Source organism: Dendrobates tinctorius, unplaced genomic scaffold (genome assembly GCF_039654945.1).
Source record: "Dendrobates tinctorius isolate UK_male_01 unplaced genomic scaffold, ASM3965494v1 ptg000060l, whole genome shotgun sequence".
NCBI classification, from domain to species: Eukaryota; Metazoa; Chordata; class Amphibia; order Anura; family Dendrobatidae; genus Dendrobates; species Dendrobates tinctorius.
Window position 1 is genome coordinate 39925325 of NW_027361728.1, and position 22200 is coordinate 39947524.

Genomic DNA, 22200 nt, shown 5'->3' on the forward strand with positions numbered 1-22200 from the left:
GTTACGCATCACTGTTCTTCTGCTGTAGAGGTAAAATGTTAGGAAACTGAATACATGCTTCTATCTAGAGAGAAAATGAGACAAAACCAAGATGTAAAGCTGCACACAGCCAAGAGATATTGTTAGATCGATCTGTCATGGCATATTAACATTACTGTTTTCCTCGCTTTGTACCACTATTTCTTAAAAAAAAGTCTGCAGGAACTATCTAAATGTATCTGTTTATTACATTAAAACCAAAACAAAAGGGACTAGCACACTGATATAAAGGAGTTGTCCACTACTTTTACATTGATGACCAATCTATAAGACAAGTCATCAATATCAGATGGTTAGGGTCTGACAACTGACACCCCCCACTGACCACCTCCGCTGGCGGATGAGTGGAAACAATATACACAGGCCAGTACACTGTTTAGTGGTTGCTGTCCGGTACATCAGATAAGCAAGTACTGCACAGGACATCAGGCGGAGACCCCCAGCAACCTGACGTATAACAAGAGTATAGGTCCATAATATAAAAGTAGTGGAGAACCTTTTCTAGATTTGCTCTCAAGTGTACTAGTGGGGTGCAACGGTTGGGCTGTGTGCACACTGCATTCTAACCTCCTGTCAGAAGTATATCGTCATCAAAAGCCCCATCAAAGTTTTCTTTATTTGCAAGATGTAATTAGGTGGTATACAAAGCATGTCTGACTGAGGTTTTCCTCTACATTCAGGCCAGAAGAATCTGCTCATCCAAACCAGCTCCTTACTAGACTTCAATCTGTTCCCTACAAGAGACACTTGAGCAAGAAAAACCTGCATCATGTACAGTTGAAACCAGAAGTTTACATACACTATATAAAAAAAGACACATATGCATGTTTTTCTCAATATCTGACATGAAATCAGAATAAACCTTTCCCACTTTAGGTCAGTTATGATTGCCAAAATTATTAATATTTGCCAAATGCTACAATAATGAGAGAGATAGTTTCAGGCTGTGCTCACACGTAGAGTTTTTTTGCGCTTTCGCAGCGTTTTTTTACTCGCGGAATCACAGCGAAAGCGCAAAAACGCATCCCATGCAATCCTAGGGGATTCCGCAATGCTGTGCTAATGCTGCGGATTTTTCCGAGGCGGAATCGTATAGCGGAACAATCCGCAGCATGCTCATTCTTTTTGCAGAATTGTGGGGATTCCGCCCACATAGGATTGCATTGAAACGCTCATTTTTCACATGTGGCTATGCCCACCATGCATGAAGTGAGCACATCATGTGCAGATGGTACCTAGGGTCTGGAGGAGGAGAGACTCTCCTCCAGGCCCTGAGTACCATAATCCTGTAAAAAATAGAAGAAAAAAAAAAAAAAAAATATTGTTATTCTCACCTTCCGAAAGCCACCAGAGTCCTTCCCGCCTTACCACGCTCCTGGCATCTTCCGGTCCCATTAATGTTTTGGGCGAATGACTGCGATGATGTCGCGCTCTCCGTGGCAATTCCGCACTTATGCATATAGCCTTAAGGTAGTTTTATTAGGCTGGTTTCACACTTGCGTTTTTTAGCGCTGCGCCTCATGCGCATTTCTCCCCTATATTTAACATGGGTGCGCATGGTCTAGCGCATGCACGCGTTCGTATGTGGTTTCGTGCGCATGCGGTTTTTGTAGTGTGCACCTAGGCGCGCCGGACGTAACCTGTTGCATTTTTGGTCCGTCCTGTCTCAAAAAAACGTATGCGCACGTTCACACACGGAATGCGCAAAAAAACAGCATTACAGTCTATAGGAACACACGCGTGGGCTAGGACATGCGCACGCATGCGTTTAAAATCGCATGCATTTTTTGAGTTAACATGGTGACAAACTGGTTAAATCGCATGCGCAAAAAAAAAGCAAACATGCAAAACGCATGATGCGTTTTTCACGCGCACGAGGCGCAGCGCAAAAAAACGCTAGTGTGAAACTAGCCTTACTTACTGCAAAGTCAAAAGTTTACATACACTAAGATTACTATGCATTTAAACAATTCTGGACTGCACATATGATGATGTCATGTGTTTGGAAGCTTCAGTTTTTTGGCAACATCTGAGTTAATCAGAGACATACCTGTGGATGTATTTTAATGCACACCTGAAACACACTGCTTCTTTGTGTAGCATCATAGGAAAGTCTAAAGAAATCAGCCAAGATATCAGGAAGAGAATTGTGGACTTGCACAAGTCTGGCTCATCCTTGGGTACAATGTCAAGATTCCTTAAGGTGCTTCGTTCATCTGTATGACCAATTATACACAAGTACAAGCAAGATGGGAATGTCCAGGCATCATATCGCTCAGGAAGGAGACAGGTTCTGTGTCCCAGAGATGAACGTGCTTTGGTCCGATATGTGCATATCAACACAAGGACAAAAGCAAAAGACCTTGTGAAGATGAAGGCAGAAGCTGGCAAGATTGTGTCAATATCCACAGTAAAACAAGTACTGTATCAACATGGGCTAAGAGACCACTCTGCCAGAAGAAGCCTTTACTCCAAAAGAAACATAAAAAAGCCAGATTAATATTTGCAAATGCTCACAGGAACAAAGAACTTAATTTTTGGAGACATGTCCTGTGGTCTGATGAAACTTAAAATTGAACTTTTTGGGCATAATGACCATCGTTCCGCTTGGAGGAAAAAGGGAGAAGCTTGGAAGCCTAAGAACACCATCCCAACTGTGAACCATGGGGGTGGCAGCATCATGTTGTGGGTTGTTTTGCTGTAGGAGGGTCTGGCGCACTTCACAAAATGGATGGCTTCATGAAAAAAGAAGAAGATTATGTGGCAATACTGAAGCAACATCTCAAGACATCAGCTAGGAAGTTAAAGCTTGGGCAGAAATGGGTCTTCCAAATGGACAATGACTCGAAGCATACTGCCAAAATGGTAACAAAGTGGCTTAACCCCTTAACGACCACCGATACGCCTTTTAACAGCGACAGTTAAGGGTACTTATTCCTCAGCGCTGCTTTTTAACGGCGCTGAGAAATAAGGTTATATAGCCCCCCAGCGTCGGAAATTCTCCGGGAGAACACGATTTGAGTTGGTTTTTACCAACCGCAGTATTGCGTTCACCGTTATTCACGGAATAATGGCGACCGCAAAAAAAAAAGCCTGATTTCCAATTTAATTTCTCTCTCTTCTGATATGATATAGCACATCAGAAAAGAGAAATGGGTTTCCCCCCGAACCGTCCCGGTACCTCTGGTGTCCCAGGACCCTCCTGCATCCCCCAGTCCTGTCCCCAGTTGTCTTCTTCCAGGAAGAAAATGGCAGGTGCATGCGCAGTGCGCCCGCTGAGATCTGCTGGCCAGAACCTGGGAAAATGGCAGGTGCATGCGCAGTGCGCCCGCCGAGATCTGCTGGCCAGAACCTGGGAAGAAAATGGCAGGTGCATGCGCAGTGCGCCCACCGAGATCTGATGGCCAGAACCTGGCAACAAAAGGTCATTTTTCCTATTGGTTCATTTTGATCACTGTGATAGACCTTATCACAGTGATCAAAATAAAGAAAATAGTAACTCAAACCCCCTTTATCTCCCCCTAAGTCAGGTAAAAATAAATAAAATAAAAAAACGGTAATTAGACCTACCGGTAAATGTATTTTCAGGAATCCATCCTGACAGCGCCATGGAGGACGTCCTTCTTATCCTCATTGGGACAGGAAACGAGAGGTTAAAAAGACCCTCCCCTTCCACCCTTCAGTGTTTTCTCAAAGTACCACATCTGGATGCAAAATAAATTTTTATTAAACAATCTTATACAAACATTACATCACATTAGTATAGAATATTTGCAGTATGGAGGGAACTAGTAGTGCTGTCAGGATGGATTCCTGGAAATACAATTACCAGTAGGTCTAGTTACCGTTTTCCAGTTCGCCACCTGACAGCACCATGGAGCAGTACCAAAGAATGATAGTCTAGGGTGGGACTACTGCATGAAGGACCTTCCTACCGAAGGCTAACTGCCCTGAAACTACGTCTAATTTATAGTGTTTGAGCTTCATAGGCTAGACTTATCGTGGACTTGATCCACCGGGCGATTGTGGATTTCGCTGCTTTCCTACCTTTATTTGGACCCCCGTACTGTACAAATTTTTGTCCTGCCTCCAACCCCCCCCCCCCCCCGTAGCTTCTAGGTATTTGAGAACCGTCTCCCTAACGTCTAGGTTATGATAGGCTCTCTCTTTTGGGTTTCTACGGTGTTGGCAGAAAGGAGGAAGAACAACTTCCTGATATATGTTTGAGTTTGAAACAACTTTAGGGAGAAAAGCTGGATCAAAACTAAACGGTCTTCGAACACTTGCAAGTACGGGTCCTGGATGGATAGAGCTTGTAGTTCCCCTAGCCTTTTTGCTGACATAATAGCAACCAAGAAGGCAGTTTTGAGAAAAAGCTTGCTAATATCCATATTCTCTGGTAGCTCGTATGGGCGCTTACACAGGGCATTAAGGACCAGATTAAGATCCCATGGTGGAACCGACCTCTGTATCAAAGGCTTCAGCCTCTGTACAGATTTGGAGAACCTAGCTATCCAGGGGTGTAGGGAGAGAGCAGAGTCAAAGAATACACTAAGGGCCGAGATCTGCACCCTCAGGGTACTGGGTCTGAGGCCTTTCTTAAATCCTGACTGCAGGAAGTCGAGAATTTTAGGGATGTTGGAATGGGTAGTATCTACTGACGCCTCTCCACAATAACTGCAGAATCGTTTCCATATCTTGTTGTAAATGGCGGAGTTCACTGGTTTCCTACTTGCTTGAAGCGTGGAGATTAGTGATGAGCGAGTATACTCGTTACTCGGGTTTTCCCGAGCATGCACGGGTGTCCTCCGAGTATTTTGGCATGCTCGGAGAATTAGTTTTCGTTGTCTCATCTGCATGATTTGCGACTGCTAGACAGCTTGAATACATGTGTGGAATGTGTTTGTTAGTGAATTCACACATGTATTCAGCCTGTCCACAAGTCGCAAATCATGCAGATGAGACGACGAAAACTAAAGGTCCCATCTCACATAGCGAGATCGCTAATGCGTCACCGATTTTGTGACGCAACAGCGATCTCGCTACGTGACATGCAGCAGCGACCGGACCCCCTGCTGGATATCGCTGATCATGCATGAATGTCCTGGGCCATATTTTCGTCGTCGGCGTCCCACCGGCCAGCATGCATCGCTGTGTTTTATCGCTGGATCGTTGCTGCTTCGCTGAAGAGATCTGCCTGTTTAGCAGCTTACTAGCGATCATTTTGCGACGCACCAGTGATCCCTACCAGGTCATATCGTTGTCGGGAACGCTGGTGCGTCGCTAAGTGAAACGGGACCCTTAATCTCCGAGCACTCCAAAATACTCAGCGGACACCCGAGCATGCTAGAGAAAACCAGAGCAACGAGTATACTCGCTCATCACTAGTGGAGACCACTTCATCGGACAGACCTCTGGACTTCAGGACCTCCCGTTCAGGATCCAGGCTGCGAGTTGGAGAGTGTCCGGGTTGTGATGGACGACTAGGCCTTGGTGGAGGAGATCTTCCCTCCTTGGCAGTAGGATGGGGTCTTCCCTCGACATCTTCCTCAGAGAAAACCAGCTCCTCTTTGGCCAGAAGGGGACTACTAAGATAACTGTCGCCGCTTCATCGTGTATTTTCCTGAGAATTCTTGAAATTAGAGGAAGAGGTGGGAATGTGTATAGGAGGCCCTCTTCCCATGGCTGGGATAGAGCATCGAGTCCTGCCGAAACGTCAAGAATATCTAGGGAGAAAAATGTTCTGACCTTTGCATTTTTTCTGGTGGCGAACAGATCCACGGCTTTCCCCAGCGTTGGCACAACCTGTTGAACACATCGTCGTTCAATTCCCACTCTGTGAAGGCTACTTTCTTCCTGCTCAGAAAATCTGCCACCTGGTTTTTGGCTCCATCTAGATGTACTGCCGAGACGGATAGGACAAATCCTTCTGCCCATCTGAAGATCCGTTTTGTCAGATGCTGTAGTGCCGGATGCTTTGGACCTCCTTAGTGACGCAGAAATGCTACTGCCGTCGTTTTGTCGGATAAGATCTTTATATGCTTGCCTTTGACCAGCGACTGAACTCGGAGAAGCACTTTCAACACTGCGTATAACTCTCTGAAATTCAATGACTTGGCTCTTATCCCTGGGCTCCATTTTCCTTGGAAGTATCTCCCTTCCACGTGACCGCCCCAGCCTAGCTAACTTGCATCGGTGGTGGTGATGACACACGGGGAGAGAATCCACGGAACGCCAGCCTGGAGGTTTCCCAGAATGGTCCACCAACACAGAGATTTCCTCACCTGAGAGGATAGGGCCATTCCCTTGACCAGCGAGAACAGACTTCTGTCCCATATTGATAGGACCGCCTTCTGTAGTTCTCGAGAGTGGAAATGACTCCACTTCACGCAGGGGATGCAAGATGTCATCAGTCCCAGAATCTTCATCGCTTCTCTGATAGAGCAGCGGTTCCTTGCGAACTGGTGAATCATTTCTACTATCACCGTCTGTTTGTCTTCTGGTAAAAAGATGTTCTCAAATGGGAGTCTAGCAAGATCCTCAGAAATTTTATCCTTGGTTCTGGGACCAAGTTTGACTTCTCCCAGTTTATGATCCATCCTAGATTCTGCAGCATGGAGATTGATAGATGGCAGTCGGCCCTGAGCTGTTCTTTGGAATAGGCCCCTACCAGGAAGTCATCTAAATAAGGTATAACTGTGATGTCGCGATTCCTCAGATAGGTGATCACTTCTACCATTAGTTCGGTAAACACCCTGGGGACTGAAGCTAGGCCGAAGGGAAGGCACCGAAAATGAAAGTGACAGACCCTCCCCAGAACTCTCAGGGCAAATCTCATTTCTGGTAGGATTTGAGAATCGGGACGTGATAGTATGCACTCTTTAAATCTAAAGTGCACATCACCATATCCTTGTCTATTAGGTGTATTGTGAAACTTATGGACTCCATCTTGAATCTCTTGTACCTGACGTATTAGTTTAGGTGTTTGAGATTTATTATTGTCCTGGTTTCTCCCGAAGATTTATTTATCGAGAAGAGGCTTGAGTAATGACCTCTGCCTTTCTCCTGAACGGGAACCGGGACTATAGCCCCAATTCTTAGGAGGTTCTGGATGTCCGGCCACATCGGGGTGGTTCAGGGAAGGCAAGGGTTGGTTATCACGAACCACTCTGGGGGTAGACAGACAAACTCTATCTTGTAACCTTGGGAGACGGTCTGTAATGCCCATGGATTAAAATATTTTTTCCCAGGAACCCCCTTAGACAACCGGCGTCATTTTCTACATGAACCTGAAAAGATGGAATCTCTACCCTTCCCTCCTTTGGGATAACTCCATCTACCCCTTCCCTTTGTAGTCTGACTTCTGACTAGGTCGGGGTCTACAAAAGGGCTGGTATTTCTTTGGCCTCTCTTCAGGGAACTCTTTCTTTTTATCTGAGGCCTTTTCCAAAATGTCCTCTAGAACAGTCCCAAACACCTTACCCCCTGAGAAGGGGATGGAGCAAAGTTTGTTTTTAGATTGGGTGTCCCCTGACCAGGTCTTTAGCCAAATAGCCCTCCTAGCTGTGTTGGACAATGACCTGTTCCTGGCTGCGAATCGTACTGACTGAGCAGATGCGTCAGCCATGAAGCTGGTGGCTAGCTTCAGGAGGGGCAAAGATTTAAGAATAGTGTCTCTGGGAGTCTTGGCTCTTAAATGCTCTTCCAAGTCGTCCACCCATAAATGCATAGAGCAAGCCACCGATGTTGCGGCAATGTTAGCCCATGTTATGGCTGCTAAAGTCTCCCAGGTTCTCTTCAGAAGTCCATCTGCCTTCCGATCCATAGGCTCCTTCAGGCTAGAGGAGTCCTCAAATGGGATAGAAGTTCTTTTAGCCACCTTGGCCACAGGAACATCTATCTTGGGAACATCCTCCCAGGTCTTGACATTTTCGGAATCAAATGGTAGACGCAATCTGAAGTCTCTCGGAATCACCAGCCTTTTTTCTGCGTCCTCCCATTCCTCTAGGATCATAGAGCGGATGTAGACATTCACCGGGAACACTCTCCTCATCTGGGAACATAGCCCGCCAAACATCTCATCCTGAACAGAGCAGGCTTTCGGGGTTTCTTCCATCTGCATAGTATCACGAACTGCACGGAGGAGTTCATCTGTGTCCTCGCATGAAAAGAGGTACCGCTTCCCCCCTTCTGGTGGACCGATAAGCGCTTCCCCCTCTTCCTGGATGGATCCATCTGATAATTCACCTTCAGAGGATATGTCACACTCCCTCGGTCTCTTCCGAGAACCCTGAGGTTCTGACTGCGTGGTCTGGGGATACCCTAGGCCCGAAATAGAAGCTTGGACCTCCTGCCTTATGATGGATCTCATATTGGCCATTAAGGAGGCTTGTTCCTCTCCGACAATCTTCACAGTACAAGCATCACAGAGGTGCTTCTGCCAGGTCTCGGGTAGCTTGGGGCATTTTTTATTTTTCCCCGACTTCTTACTATCCTTCTTAGCAGCTGTCAAGGCAGGTTTATCCCCCTAGAATACACACATAGAGTACAGGCTGTTTCTAAGTGTAGGGAAGGGGTTAAAGGTGGTAACGCTTTGGAAGCCTACTCACGTGCCCCAGGCTTTGTCCTGAGCCAGCCTCTATTTTAGTGGGATCCTCCATACTAGCTAATGGAAGCAGTCCCTGTTTAACAGTAGGGCAGCCTGCATGAGGCAAATGACCCTATTTATACGATACCCTCCTGTAGAGCCTGCGTCCTGGAACGCACGCTGGAATGCACCGCAGACCGCGACCCGGAAGTCCTCTGCCCGTCCTGCAGAGGTGACGCTGCCGCAATACACTAATGCCGGCCGCAACCCGGAAGTGCGCATGCCAGGACCAACCACTGGAATGCACGCCGTCCCCGACCCGGTGGGGGGAGGAAGCAGCCGGAAGTACGTCCCAGGGGCCGCAGCATGCCGGAGGCAAAGCGTCCTGAGCCAAGAGCCCCCAAGTAGGGGGAAGCGGCCCGACCCTCAGGAGCAGCGCTACACTGAGGTAGACTGAGGGACCCTTAGGAGGGGTGTCAGCCGCAGATCTCTTGGCGGCAGGAAAGGCTGGGCCCCCGATCTGCCCGGTACGGTCAGGGATAGGAGCTCCTCTCATCTTTCCTATCCTCAGTGGGACAGGAAAAAACAGTGAAGGGTGGTAAGGGGAGGATCCTTTTAATCTCTCGTTTCCTGTCCCAAAGAAGATAAGGACGTCCTCTATGGTGCTGTCAGGTGGTGAACTGGAAAAATTTATTTATTTTTCCATTAGGGCTTGGGTTAAGGCTAGAGTTGTGGCTATGATTACAGTTAGGGATGGAATTAGGGGTGTGTTGGGGTTAGGGTTGGAGTTAGAAATGGGGGTTCCACTGTCTCCAAACGTGACATGGCACCCACGATTGATTCCAGCCAATTTTGCGTTCAAAAAGTCAAAGTGTTCCCTCTCTTCTGCGCACTGCCATGCGCCAAAACAGTGGCTTTCCGCACATACGGGGTATCGGCGTATTCAGGAGAAATTGCACAACAGATTTTGCGGTCCATTATCTCTTGATACCCTTGTGAAAATGAAAGAAAAAAAATGTTCCAATGTAAATTTTTTGTGAAAAAAAGTAAAAATGTTCATCTTTTCCTTCCACAATGCTTTAGTTCTCGTGAAGGCCTTGAAGAGTTAATAAACTTCTTGAATGTGGTTTTGTGCACCTTGGAGGTGCAGTTTTTAGAATGGTTTGTAAACCGCAGCAAAACCGCGCAGAAAAAACCGCACCGTCAGCACAGCGTTTTTGAAACCCCATAGGATTTCATTGTACTGTACTTGGTCAGTAGCCTAATAAATTCATTTTTTGGAAAAAAAAAACAGCAAAAAAAAACAAAAAAAAAAACAATAAAAGCACACATTTAGTATCGCGGCGTCTGTAACGACCCGCCCTATAAAACTGCCCAATTAGTTAACCCCTTTAGCGAACCCCTTAAAAAATAAAAAACGAAGCAAAAAAATAATGCTTTATCATCATACCGCCGAACAAAAAGTGCTATAACGCGCGATCAAAAAGACAGATATAAATAACCATGGTACCGCTGAAAACGTCATCTTGTCCCGCAAAAAACGAGTTGCCACACAGCATCATCAGTGAAAAAATAAAAAAAGTTATAGCTCGCAGAATAAAGCGATGCAAAAATTATTATTTTTTATATAAAATTGTTTTCATTGCATAAAAGCGCCAAAACATAAAAAAGAGACATAAATGAAGTATCACTGTAACCGTACTGACCCGAAGAATAAAACCGCTTTATCAATTCTACCGCACGCGGAACGGTGTAAACGCACCCTCCAAAAGAAATTATTGAAATGCTGGTTTTTGTTCATTCTGCGTCCCAAAAATTGTAATAAAAAGCGATCAAAAAAGTCACGTGCCCGAAAATGGTTCCAATAAAAACGTCAATTCGTCCCGCAAAAAATAAGACCTCACATGACTCTGTGGGTAAAAATATGGAAAAATTATAGCTCTCAAAATGTGGTGATGCAAAAACTATTTTTACAATAAAAAGTGTCTTTTAGCGTATGACAGCTGCCAAACATAAAAACTTGCTATAAATAGTAAATCAAACCCCCCGTTATCACCCCCTTAGTTAGGGAAAAATAATAAAATTAAAAAAATGTATTTATTTCCATTTTTCCATTAGGGTTGGGGCTAGGGTTAGAGTTAGGGGTGTGTTGGGGTTAGGGTTGGAGTTAGAATTGGGGGGTTTCCACTGTTTGGGCACATCAGGTGCTCTCCAAACGCAACATGGCGTCTGATCTCAATTCCGGCCAATTCTGCGTTGAAAAAGTCAAATGGTGGTCCTTCCCTTCCAAGCTCTGCCATGCGCCCAGTGTTTTACCCCCACATATGGGGTATCAGCCTATTCAGGACAAATTGCAAAACAACTTTTGGGGTCCAATTTCTCCTGTTACCCTTAGGAAAATAAAAAATTGGGGGTAAAAATATCATTTTTGTGGAAAAAAAAATATGATTTTTTTTATTTTCACGCCCAGGAGTTATAGACTTCTGTGAAGCACTTGGAGGTTCAAAGTGCTCACCACACATCTTGATAAGTTCCGTGGGAGGTCTAGTTTCCAAAATGGTGTCATTTGTGGGAGATTTCCACTGTTTAGGCACATCAGGAGCTTTCCAAACGTGGCATGGCGTCCAATCCCAATTCCTGCCAAAAAAGTCAAATGGCGCTGCTTCCCTTCCGAGCTCTGCCATGTGCCCAAATAGTGGTTTCAGCGTACTCAGGACAATTTGCACAATAACTTTTATGGTCCTGTTACCCTTGGGAAAATAAAAATTGGGGGTGAAAAGATCATTTTTGTGGAAAAAATATGATTTTCTGATTGTACGGCTGTACGTTATAAACTTCTGTGAAGCCCTTGTGGGTTCAAAGTTCTCACCACATATCTAGATAAGTTCCTTGGGGGGGGGTCTAGTTTCCAAAATGGGGTCACTTGTGGGGGGGTTTCCACTGTTTAGGCACATCAGGGGCTCTCCAAACGTGACATGGCGTCCGATCTGAATTCCAGCCAATTTTGCATTGAAAAAGTCAAACGGCTCTCCTTCCCTTCTGAGCTCTGCCATGCACCGAAACAGTGGTTCCCCCCCCCACGTCAGGTATCAGCATACTCAGGACAAATTGCACAATAACTTTTGCAGTCCAATTTCTCCTGTTACCCTTGGTAAAATAAAAAAAATTTGGACCTGAAGTAATTTTTTTGTGAAAAAAAGTTAAATGTCAATTTTTTTTAAACATTCAAAAAATTCCTGTGAAGCACCTGAAGGGTTAATAAACTTCTTGAATGTGGTTTTGAGCACCTTGAAGGGTGCAGTTTTTAGAATGGTGTCACTTTTGGGTATTTTCTATCATATAGACCCCTCAAAGTGACTTCAAATGTGATGTGGTCCGAAAAAATAAAATGGTGTTGCAAAAATGAGAAATCGATGGTCAACTTTTAACCCTTATAACTTCCTAACAAAAAAAATTTTGATTTCAAAATTGTGCTGATGTAAAGTAAACATGTGGGAAATGTTACTTAAGTTTTTTGTGTGCCGTATCTCTGTGATTTAAGGGCATAAAAATTCAAAGTTGGAAAATTGCAAAACTTTCAACATTTTCGCCAAATTTCCGTTTTTTTCACAAATAAATGCAAATTTGAATGAAATTTTACCACTAACATGAAGTACAATATGTCACGAGAAAACAATGTCAGAATCAGTGGGATCCATGGAAGCGTTTCAGAGTTATTACTTCATAAAGGGACAGTGGTCAGAATTGTAAAAATTGGCCCGGGAGTTAACGTGCAAACCACCCTTGGGGGTAAAGGGGTTAAAGTAATGAATACGCGCTCCACGACTATGGGAGTGGAGACGTGTGCATATTCATTACATTAATGAGCAGTACCACGTGATTGCTCAGCCTTGGAAGGAAGACAGGAAGAGAGATGCCCGCGCCCGGACTGAGATGCAGGGAGGGACTGATATGCAGCGATGACGCCAGGAGGGCGAGTATGATGTCTTCTGCTCCCCATCCCCCTGCCGGCAATGACTTGTGTATAAGCGGAGAGGGGCGTTTTCAGCACAAAAAAAAAGTGCTGAAAATCTCGGCTTATACACAAGTATATACGGTAATAGGGCGCTTATTTAAACAATAATTGATGCATTTGTGTGTGGATTTGCAGTAATAACTTCTAAATCCTATTAAAAAAAAAAAAACACGTGAAAGGCCCTAAAGAGGAAGAGGTCATGCATGCACGTGGTTCTCTACAATAAATCATGTTTTTTTCATACTGCCTAATGACTCCCATAAGCTACAGTGGAGGGAGACACAGACATAGAAGACCACCGGTATAATTCACATTCTCCTTTCTGGAGCCAAACGGGTTGAGAGACCCCATTCTCCTGATGTATGAGACATCCAGAGATGTCTACACAGGCCACCATTAGTAGAGATGAGAAAACTTGTTTGGAAAACGTTCGCCAATCTCAAATTTGCCACGAACGTAGCACATTTGGATCCGTGTTCGGTTTCCCGAGCATTTTTCCTCAAAGTCGTCAAAATGTAGTCATAGATTGATGAGTGGGGGAGGGTGGGTCTAAGTCAGAGGAGCTGCGAAGTGTAATTTTTTTTAATACCTTACGTGTGTACATTCCGGCTGCCAATCAGGGTGCAGAAACTATCCACAACGTCATGACGAAGTCTTCTGTGATTGGCTGCCAAAGTCACATGTCCCTGTCCACATAAAAAGCGGACATCTTGTTTTGCTGGCTCCATTTTCTCAGTGTCACAGTGGATAGAGGTCGCGCTAGTGCTGAAAGTGAACTTATCAGTTAACTAGATAGGATCCTGTCCTGTGTGAAATCAATCTTCCGGCATATAACTAGATTGTGCTAAAACTGTGTTGCAGGCAGAAGACACTATTTGCTAATCCAAATCGTTTCAGCAAAAACTATGTTGCAGTGAAGAATCCAAAGGCCAGATTTCCTCTTAAAAATCGCTATGCCTGGTGCATCCAGGAGGCGCTATTTGCTGATCCAAATTGTTTGGGATAAAACTGTGCTGCAGTGAGGAATCAAGAAGCCACATCTGCTCATCAAAACCGTTAGTTAAAGGGAATCTGTCACCTATTTTTTCATATATAAGGTGTGGCCACCGCCATCAGGGGCTTATCTACAGTATTCTGTAATGCTGTAGATAAGACCCCGATGTAACCTGAAAGAGAAGAAAAACTCACACCCACTTACACTCACCCAGGGGCGGTCCGGTGCCTCCCATCTTCTAGCGATGACGTCCTCTTCTTTGCTTCCAATCACGGCTCTGATGCTGGCGCACTGCAGTACTCTACTCTGCCCACAAGAGCTAGAAGACACCCATCGGACCCAGACCGGACCTGGACCGCCCCTGGGTGAGTATAATATAGCTAGTTTTTCTTCTCTTTCAGGTTACATCAGGGGCTTACCTACAGCATTATCGAATGCTATAGGTAAGCCCCTGATGGCGGTGGCCGCATCTTATATGCAAAAAAATAGGTGACAGATTCCCTTTAAGAGTGGTTGTTCCCAAGACAGCAGTGAGGCACACAGCGTGTACTGCAGTTCTAGACTTCCAACTCTAGGAACATCAAGGCGTCACCACAAAAACATTAGCAGCAGCAGTGTAAGTGGCATAAGCAATTTCTGTGAGCCATTTCACACATTTTTTTTTTTTTAGACAAGCACGTGCACAAGTACAAGTCTGACATGTTGTGAACGACTTGAAAGGATGGTGCAGGAGTACCTCAAGCTCAATATCAATGGCATCAGGGGGAATTTGGACCCTTTAGCATTTTGGTTTTCAAAAATCGAAGAATAGCGTGGAGGTTTTGTCATGCCCGGCAGCCAGAGTTCTCTCAGAATGTGTCTTCAGCGCTGCTGGTGGTGTCCTGATGGATAAGCACAGCCAGCTGTCCCCTGAAAGTGTAGACCGGCTAACTTCCATCAAAATGAACAAGTGGATCTCCAATGGCTTTTGCACCCCAGTCGCAGACTAGGTGATGGTGTTGTGTTCAGTGTCTTGCATTAATCTCACGTCATTGCAGTCTGTCTCATTTTTGTAGTGGCTTCTGTGCCTGCTGTTGCTACAATTTTTTGAAATGTGGAGACTCCAAGTTGGATCTCCCCATCTGGTGGGCTGCCTGTAGCGGAAGGTGTGTCAGAGGCTTAATTATACTATTTCTACTCTGTGGAAAGTACTTTTGCCACTTTAGTGGTGTGTGACAATTTTTTGAAATGTGGAGACTCCAAGTTGGGTCTCCTTCATATGTGTTGCCTGTAGAGGTATTGATCCCAGAGAGACAGGTCTGCATCTACTTTCCCTCAACTACCTGTGTTACTATCCTTACATTTTTATACCAATAGTACTCTATGACACAGATGTTTGTGCCATCTGAGTGCAACTGGGAAAAAAAAATTGGGAGGTGCTACATGAGGTATTAGGGCTCTCAGCAAAGAAGGCTTACACAGCTCCTTAACCACCAGGTCTTAATTAAAACTTCAAAGCTGTAAATGCTGGGCCAGACCCTGATACCTCATGCATGGCACATGGCTGACTGCTGCTGTGCTATTAGGAAATTTCTACTGTGTGTCAAGTGATGCCATTTTTCATGGTGTCTGCCCCTAATTTTAGCTGTTAGCTATTTGCTACCCCAAAAGGTGTTGAGTATACATTTGGTTTGGCTTGCCATTGAATTTAATGGGGTTTGGGTACATTTGTCTAACCGAACCTTGGATGATCTCTAACCATTAGTACTTGCCATTCCCTGATCCTAAGCCACTGGCCACTACTCTGTGTGTTGGTGCTCACATATGGATAACCTGTCAGACAAGCATTGCTCTTTCCATATGATCGGGGGCCATGCAGAATGGCATCGGGGGCTGCGGGTTGTGCACTCCTGATCTAGATAATGAAGCTGTATATAGTGGGAGAAAAAAGTATTTAGTCAGTGACCAATTGTGCAAGTTCTCCCACTTAAAAACATGAGAGAGGCCTGTAATTAACATCATAGGTAGACCACAACTATGAGAGTCAAAATGAGAAAACATCCAGAAAATCACCTTGTCTGATTTGGCAAGATTTAATTTGCAAATTATGGTGGAAAATAAGTATTTGGTCATCTAAAAACATGCAAGATTTCTGGCTCTCAGACCTGTAACTTCTTTTTTAAGAGGCTCCTCTGTCCTCCACTCATTACCTGTGGTAATGGCACCTGTTTGAACTTGTTATAAGAATAAAAGACACCTGTCCACAACCTCAAACAGTCACACTCCAAACTCTACCAAAGTGAAGACCAAAAAGCTGTCGAAGGACACCAGAAACAAAATTGTAGCCCTGCACCAGGCTGGGAAGACTGAATCTGCAATAGGCAAGCAGCTTGGTGTGATGAAATCTTCTGTGGGAGCAATAATAAGAAAATGGAAGACATACAAGACCACTAATAAGCTTCCTCAATCTGGGGCTCCATGCAAGATCTCACCCCGTGGGGTCAAAGTGATCACAAGAACAGTGAGCCAAAATCCCAGAAACACACAGAGAGACCTAGTGAATGACCTGAATACAGCTGGGACCACCGTAACAAAGGCTACCATCAGTAACACTACGCCGCCAGGGACTCAGATCCTGCAGTGCCAGACGTATCCCCCTGCTAAAGCCAGTACTTGTCCAGGCCCCTCTGAAGTTTGCTAGAGAGCATTTGGATTATCCAGAAGAGTATTGGGAGAATGTCATATGGTCTGACGAAACCAAAGTAGAACTGTTTGGTATAAGCAAAACTCGTCGTGTTTGGAGGAGACAGAATGCTGTGTTGCATCCAAAGAACACCATACCTACTGTGAAGCATAGGGGTGGCAACATCATGCTTTGGGGCTGTTTCTCTGCAAAGGGACCAGGACGAATGATCCGTGAACATGAAAGAATGAATGGGGCCATGTATCGTGAGATTTTGAGTGCAAACCTCCTTCCATCAGCAAGGGCATTGAAGATGAAAATTGGATGGGTCTCTCAGCATAATGATCAAAAGTACACCACTAGCCAATGAAGGCGTGGCTTCTTAAGAAGCATATACAAGCCCAAAACATCACTGCTCTAGAGGAGATCTGAATGGAGGAATGGGCTAACATACAACCAACAGTGTGTGCCAACCTTGTGAAGACTTACAGAAAACATTTGACCACTGTCATTGCCAACAAAGGATTTATAACAAAATATTGAGATGAACTTTTGTTAATGACCAAATACTTATTTTCCACCATAAGTTTAAAAAAAAAAAAAAATCTTGCAAAGTCAGACAAGGTGATTTTCTGGATTTATCATTTTGACTCTCATAGTTGTGGTCTACCTATGAATGATGTCAATTACAGGCCTCTCATCTTTTAAGTGTGACAACTTGCACAATTGGTCGCTGACTAAATACTTTTTTTCACCACTGTAACTGGGGTAGGTTATTAAAATACTCGTAATATTGGAGGGTCTGGATTCAGATTATTGAAGACACATCTCCTTTTTCACCAGGCAGTGCTGTACATTTTATCCTCGTGTCTTGAACTGCAGCTCAGTCTTAAAGAGGTTGGTTGGCTAGGTACTGGAGACCCACCCTCTATTCGAATCAACAAGGGCCAGCACAAGGCCACAGTCACTAGGCAGTGGACAAGCTGTGCAGATTCGCAACTCAGCACATCTGGCATTTGGACCATCTGATCAATAGGGGTGCCGGATGATGCATTGCCATCAATCAGATATTGATGACCTATCCTAAGGATAGGCCATCAATATGAAAGTCATGGACAAATCCTTTAATTAAGCAATGAAATTTATTCATATATTTACTGGAGGAAAAAAACTGAGTATTAGAAAAAATTTTGCAACATTAGTTTAATATGGAGGAGTTCCATAAATTACTAAAACAGGAGAGCAGACAGGCCTCTGAGGTGAATGGGGAGATCAGGGAGGTGGTCCCCAGCACTCAGCCCTGGATTACTATGCTATTATTAGTGTGTATTGGAGGAGCACAAGAGGGATTTGTGCTAGAATTACTTTTTTTTTTATAGCACTTCCATCAAGTAGTAGTGCCAGGGAGCAGGACCAGCGGCCAAGACACAAAGACCAGATCTCTTATAGGGCCGCCAGGATCTGTTCATAGTTGAATCCAGATCTGGCACGGATCCTTTAGTAGCAGTAACCCTAACAAATGAGAAGAGTCTTTAGGGATTTTGGCAGGTGCTTCCTCGCCTCCTGTGCTCACACCTGCGCCAACTCTAAAAATTCCCTTAGAACATCAATGTGATCATAATAACCAGTAGACAAACCAGTCCCACGACCATACTGGGAATACTGGGAAACATCTATCAGCTGCAGTGGATACCCCAGGAAAGCAGGGCCTCCATCACCTGCCGCCATGCCCACCCCCATTAGGGGCACAGAGCCTCCACCATCCCCCCAAAACAGTGCACAGAGCCCCCACCATCCTCCCCAGAGCACAACCCCCCTCTCCCCATACGGGGCACAGGGCTCTACCCCCCTCCCAAACAAAGCACAACCCCCTCCCCCACAATACCCTCATCCAGGGCACAGAGACTCCCCCACCATCCCCCCAAAAAAGGGTACAGAGCCCCCACCATCCCCCCAAAACAGTGCACAGAGCCCCCACCAACCTCCCCAGAGCACAACCCCCCTCTCCCCATACGGGGCACAGGGCTCTACCCCCTTCCCAAACAAAGCACAAACCCCTCCCCCACAATACCCTCATCCAGCGCACAGAGACTCCCCCACCATCCCCCCAAAACAGTGCACAGAGCCCCCACCATCCTCCCCAGAGCACAACCCCCCTCTCCCCATACGGGGCACAGGGCTCTACCCCCCTCCCAAACAAAGCACAACCCCCTCCCCCACAATACCCTCATCCAGGGCACAGAGACTCCCCCACCATCCCCCCAAAACAGGGTACAGAGCCCCCACCATCCTCCCCAAACAGAGCACAACCCCCCTCTCCCCATACGGGGCACAGTGCTCTAGCCCCCTCCCAAACAAAGCACAACCCCCTCCCCCACAACACCCTCATCCAGGGCACAGAGACCCTCCATCCAGGACACAGACATGGGGGATCCTCCAGACGTCTCAGTGCACACTGCTCATACCGATCTCCGCGGTTATATAAACTCTTCCCAGCGGTGCTCTCCCCCTCCCTGAGCCGGGCCTCCTGCTGTGTCCGCCATAGTACGGGAGGGAGCAGGGACCCCACACTGCCGGGCCCTTTCTCTGCTCTCCACCCAGCCCGAAGCGCCGCGGAGACCCCGCACACAGAGCAGAGCCCCATCCCGGATAATAGATACCTGAATCCGCTTCTTCTGTCTCCTCCGCTCCGCCATGTCTGCCCCGGCCTGTCTGGTGACGTGGAGGGGGCGTCTCTAAGAGGTGCGCGCGGCCACTGGGGGCAGAGAGCGCGTCCCCGGGGCTCCGGTCTGAAGGGGCAGGACGGGCACGGCGGCGGGTGTCTCCTCTGCCTGCTCGGGACATGAGCGCCTCTAGCGGGAGGACGTGGCTGCAGTGCGCCGCCGCCATGTCCTGTGCTGCGGACAGGAAACCTTTCCTTCACTGGCCCAGTGGCCCTACCACACGAGTAACCCTTTCTCAGCTTTTCTGTTCTGGTGTCATAAATTACTTATTTCTTGCAATAACTGAGTGTGGCCTGTGCTCCCACATTGTTATACCTGTCTGGGCTACACAGCATAGTGCAAGTGAATGGGGTCAGATCGGGCCCCATATATCCATCCTGGCCGTTCCATATATCCATCTTGGCCTCTCCATATATCCATCCTGGCCGTTCCATATATCCATGCTGGTCCCCCCATATATCCATCCTGGCCCCCCCATATATCCATCTTGGCTCCTCCATATATCCATGCTGGTCCCCCCATAAATCCATCCTGGCCGTTCCATATATCCATCTTGGCCTCTCCATATATCCATCCTGGCCGTTCCAAATATCCATCTTGGCCTCTCCATATATCCATCCTGGCCGTTCCATATATCCATCCTGCCCCCCCCCATATATCCATTCTGGCCCCCCTCATATATTCATCCTGGCCTCTCCATATATTCATCCTGGCCCTTCCATATATCCATCCTGCCCCCCCCATATATCCATTCTGGCCCCCCTCATATATTCATCCTGGCCTCTCCATATATTCATCCTGGCCCTTCCATATATCCATCCTGCCCCCCCATATATCCATCCTGGCCCCCCCATATATTCATCCTGGCCCCTCCATATATTAATCCTGGCCCCTCCATATATCCATCTTGGCTCCTCCATATATCCATCCTGGCCCCTCCATATATCCATCTTGGCTCCTCCATATATCCATCCTGGCCCCTCCATATATCCATCCTTGCCCCTCCATATAATCATCTTGGCCTCTCCATATATCCATCTTGGCTCCTCCATATATCCATCCTGGCCCTTCTATATATCCATCCTGGCCCCTCCATATATTCATCTTGGCCTCTCCATATATCCATCTTGGCCCCTCCATATATTCATCTTGGCCTCTCCATATATCCATCTTGGCTCCTCCATATAGCCATCCTGGCCCCTCCCCCATATATCCATCCTGGCCCCTCCATATATTCATCTTGGCTCCTCCATATATCCATCCTGGCCCCTCCATATATTCATCTTGGCTCCTCCATATATCCATCCTGCCCCCCCCCATATATCCATCCTGGCCCCTCCATATATTCATCCTGGCTCCTCCATATATTCATCTTGGCCCCTCCATATATCCATCCTGGCCCCTTCATATATCTATCCTGGCCCCGCCATATATTCATCCTGGCCCCTCCATATATTCATCTTGGCCTCTCCATATATCCATCTTGGCTCCTCCATATATCCATTCTGGCCCCTCCATATATCCATCCTAGCCACTCCATATATCCATCTTGGCTCCTCCATATATCCATCCTGGCCCGTCCATATATTCATCCTGGCCCCTCCATATATCCATCTTGGCTCCTCCATATATCCATCCTGGCCCCCCATATATCTATCCTGGCCCCTCCATATATTCATCCTGGCCCTTCCATATATCCATCCTGCCCCCCCCATATATCCATTCTGGCCCCCCTCATATATTCATCCTGGCCTCTCCATATATTCATCCTGGCCCTTCCATATATCCATCCTGCCCCCCCATATATCCATCCTGGCCCCCCCATATATTCATCCTGGCCCCTCCATATATTAATCCTGGCCCCTCCATATATCCATCTTGGCTCCTCCATATATCCATCCTGGCCCCTCCATATATCCATCTTGGCTCCTCCATATATCCATCCTGGCCCCTCCATATATCCATCTTGGCTCCTCCATATATCCATCCTTGCCCCTCCATATAATCATCTTGGCCTCTCCATATATCCATCTTGGCTCCTCCATATATCCATCCTGGCCCTTCTATATATCCATCCTGGCCCCTCCATATATTCATCTTGGCCTCTCCATATATCCATCTTGGCCCCTCCATATATTCATCTTGGCCTCTCCATATATCCATCTTGGCTCCTCCATATAGCCATCCTGGCCCCTCCCCCATATATCCATCCTGGCCCCTCCATATATTCATCTTGGCTCCTCCATATATCCATCCTGGCCCCTCCATATATTCATCTTGGCTCCTCCATATATCCATCCTGGCACTTTCATATATCCATCCTGGCCCCCCCCATATATCCATCCTGGCCCCTCCATATATTCATCCTGGCTCCTCCATATATTCATCTTGGCCCCTCCATATATCCATCCTGGCCCCTTCATATATCTATCCTGGCCCCGCCATATATTCATCCTGGCCCCTCCATATATTCATCTTGGCCTCTCCATATATCCATCTTGGCTCCTCCATATATCCATTCTGGCCCCTCCATATATCCATCCTAGCCACTCCATATATCCATCTTGGCTCCTCCATATATCCATCCTGGCCCCTCCATATATTCATCCTGGCCCCTCCATATATCCATCTTGGCTCCTCCATATATCCATCCTGGCCCCCCATATATCTATCCTGGCCCCTCCATATATTCATCTTGGCCTCTCCATATATCCATCTTGGCTCCTCCATATATCCATCCTGGCCCTTCCATATATCCATCCTGGCCCCTCCATATATTCATCTTGGCCTCTCCATATATCCATCTTGGCTCCTCCATATATCCATCCTGGCCCCCCCATATATCCATCCTGGCCCCTCCATATATCCATCTTGGCTCCTCCATATATCCATCTTGGCCTCTCCATATATCCATCCTGGCCCTTCCATATATCCGACTTGGCCTCTCCATATGTCCATCCTGGCCCTTCCATATATCCATCCTGCCCCCCCCCCATATATTCATCCTGGCCCCTCCATATATTAATCCTGGCCTCTCCATATATCCATTCTGGCCCCCCTCATATATTCATCCTGGCCTCTCCATATATCCATCCTGGCCCTTCCATATATCCATCCTGCCCCCCCATATATCCATCCTGGCCCCTCCATATATTCATCCTGGCCTCTCCATATATCCAT

The 22200-nt window shown here is 46.5% G+C and overlaps 1 protein-coding gene across 1 annotated transcript in view; it reads right to left on the minus strand.

The window, feature by feature from the left end:
* The window catches only part of SEC62 (SEC62 homolog, preprotein translocation factor), a 57967-nt gene extending 38825 nt beyond the window's left edge, over positions 1-19142 (minus strand). Inside the window, exon 1 of the mRNA XM_073578903.1 lies at positions 18958-19142. Coding sequence (XP_073435004.1) covers positions 18958-18993 — 36 coding nt within the window. The 5' untranslated portion in view covers positions 18994-19142. The remainder of the gene's footprint in view (positions 1-18957) is intronic.
* Positions 19143-22200: the final 3058 nt, after the last annotated feature.